General features: G+C 62.4%; 1 protein-coding gene across 1 annotated transcript; it reads right to left on the bottom strand.

Moving 5' to 3' along the window:
• Positions 1-549: 549 nt before the first annotated feature.
• Positions 550-2,021, bottom strand: LOC137311564 (zinc finger protein ZFP2-like). The gene has a single exon (XM_067978695.1). The coding sequence runs from the start codon at positions 1,915-1,917 to the stop codon at positions 793-795; it is 1,125 nt and encodes a 374-aa protein (XP_067834796.1). The 5' UTR covers positions 1,918-2,021; the 3' UTR covers positions 550-792.
• Between the last annotated feature and the right edge of the window lie 11 nt (positions 2,022-2,032).

Consider the following 2,032-nt stretch of genomic DNA (forward strand, 5'->3'; position numbering starts at 1 on the left):
CTGGCTGCAATGTCTCCTGTGAAGCTTGTACCTCTTGGCAGCAGTCAACGAGTTGGGAGAGTTGAAGCTGAGAAACTATGGTTTATATATTGTGGGGCAGAAATCCATCTCGAGCGGAAGCGTGAAACGGGGGGTATGGCCAACGGAACCCAATATCAGGCCGGGCACATAACGGGCGGTATGGCCAACGGAACCCAATATCGGGCCGGGCGTATAACGGGCGGTATGGCCAACGGAACCCAATATCGGGCCAGGTGTATGACGGGCAGTATAGCCAATGGCACCCAATATCGGGCCGGGCGTATAATGGGCGGTATAGCCAACGGAACCCAATATCGGGCCAGGTGTATGACGGGCAGTATAGCCAATGGAACCCAATATCGGGCCGGGCGTATAACAGGCGGCATAGCCAATGGAACCCAATATCGGGCCGGGCGTATAACGGGCGGTATAGCCAACGGAACCCAATATCGGGCCGGGCGTATAACGGGCAGTATAGCCAATGGAACCCAATATCGGGCCGGGCGTATAACAGGCGGCATAGCCAACGGAACCCAATATCGGGCCGGGTGTATAACGGGCGGTATAGCCAATGGAACCCAATATCGGGCCAGGTGTATAACGGGCGGTATAGCCAATGGAACCCAATATCGGGCCAGGCGTATAACGGGTGGTATAGCCAATGGAACCCAATATCGGGCCGGGTGTATAACGGGCGGTATAGCCAATGGAACCCAATATCGGGCCGGGCGTATAACGGGTGGCTGATGCGCTGCCGCCCAAGTTGGATTTCTACTCCTGCGTCTGGTGACGTTTCAGGAGACGAGGTGAAGTCCTTCTCACACGCCCAGCATTTGGAGAGCTCCTCCCCTCAGAGGGCGCGCCGATCCCGCGAGAGGTCGGAGGGGTAACCGAGTGACCGGAGGCGGGTGGGGGAGGGGTCGAACCGGACCTCGCCGCACGGCGCCGGAACAGCTGCGACCGCCGGCTGAAGGCCCGCCGAGGCCACTCTGAGTGGATGCGCTCGTGGACCAGGAGGGCCGTCGAGCGGAGGAAGGCCTTCCCGCACATCGAGCACTTGTAGGCCTTGTCCCCGCTGTGCAGGCGCTGGTGGTTCAGGAAGCTGTAGGCGCGGGCGAAGGCCTGGTCGCACAGCGTGCACTTGTAGGGCCGCTCGCCGGTGTGGACGCGCCGGTGGACGGTGAGGCTGTACGGCCGGGAGAAGCTCTTCCCGCACACCGAGCACAGGTGCTGCTTCGGTGGGCGGGGGGAGGAAGAGGAGGAAGGTGAAGGGTCCCCGTTGGGACCAGGGGTCTTCGCCTGGGCCGGAGATCTGTCGGAGCTTTCCCCGGAGTGGCAGCACCTGTGCGTGGAGAAGGGTGACAGGTGGCTGTACATCTTGGCGCAAATGGGGCACTTGTAGATCTTCATGCCGGTGTGGACCCGCTGGTGCATCAGTAGCGAGGAGGAGCGGACGAAGCTCATGGGGCAGGCCAAGCAGCGGTAGGGCTTCTCCCTCATGTGGATGCGCTGGTGGACCAGCTGGTCGGAGGAGCGGGCAAAGGCCTTGTGGCACACCGGGCAGGCGAAGGGCTTCTCGCCAGTGTGGAGACGCTGGTGCTGGCGCATGGCGTAGAGCCAGGCGAAGGCCTTGTGGCACACGGGGCAGGTGAAGGGCTTGTCACCGGAGTGTACCCGCTGGTGCTGGCGCAGGCCGGAGGGCTGGGCAAAGGCCTTGCCGCAGGTCGGGCACTGGAACTGCTTCTGCCCCAGGTGGATGTAGCGGTGGATCTTGAGGTTGGAGGGGCGGCTGAACATCTTCCCGCAGTCGGGACACTGCACCCTCTTGTCCCCCCGGGGGGCGCGCTCGCCCCCTGGCAGGTCGGAGGGCGGGGAAACAGCGGTTTGCGGATCCATTCTCCCTCCTGCCCTTGCGACGAGGAACAAGACTCCGCACTTTGCGGGGAGGCGAGGGTGGAAAATGAGCAACAGGAGACTCCGCACAAAGGACGAGGCAGCGAGGGCAGTGGAT

The sequence above is a fragment of the Heptranchias perlo genome, unplaced genomic scaffold (genome assembly GCF_035084215.1).
Source record: "Heptranchias perlo isolate sHepPer1 unplaced genomic scaffold, sHepPer1.hap1 HAP1_SCAFFOLD_358, whole genome shotgun sequence".
NCBI lineage: Eukaryota > Metazoa > Chordata > Chondrichthyes > Hexanchiformes > Hexanchidae > Heptranchias > Heptranchias perlo.

Excerpts from the sequence above, each read along its gene's own strand:
- LOC137311564 (XM_067978695.1), bottom strand. The coding sequence starts at position 1,917 with ATGGATCCGCAAACCGCTGTTTCCCCGCCCTCCGACCTGCCAGGGGGC.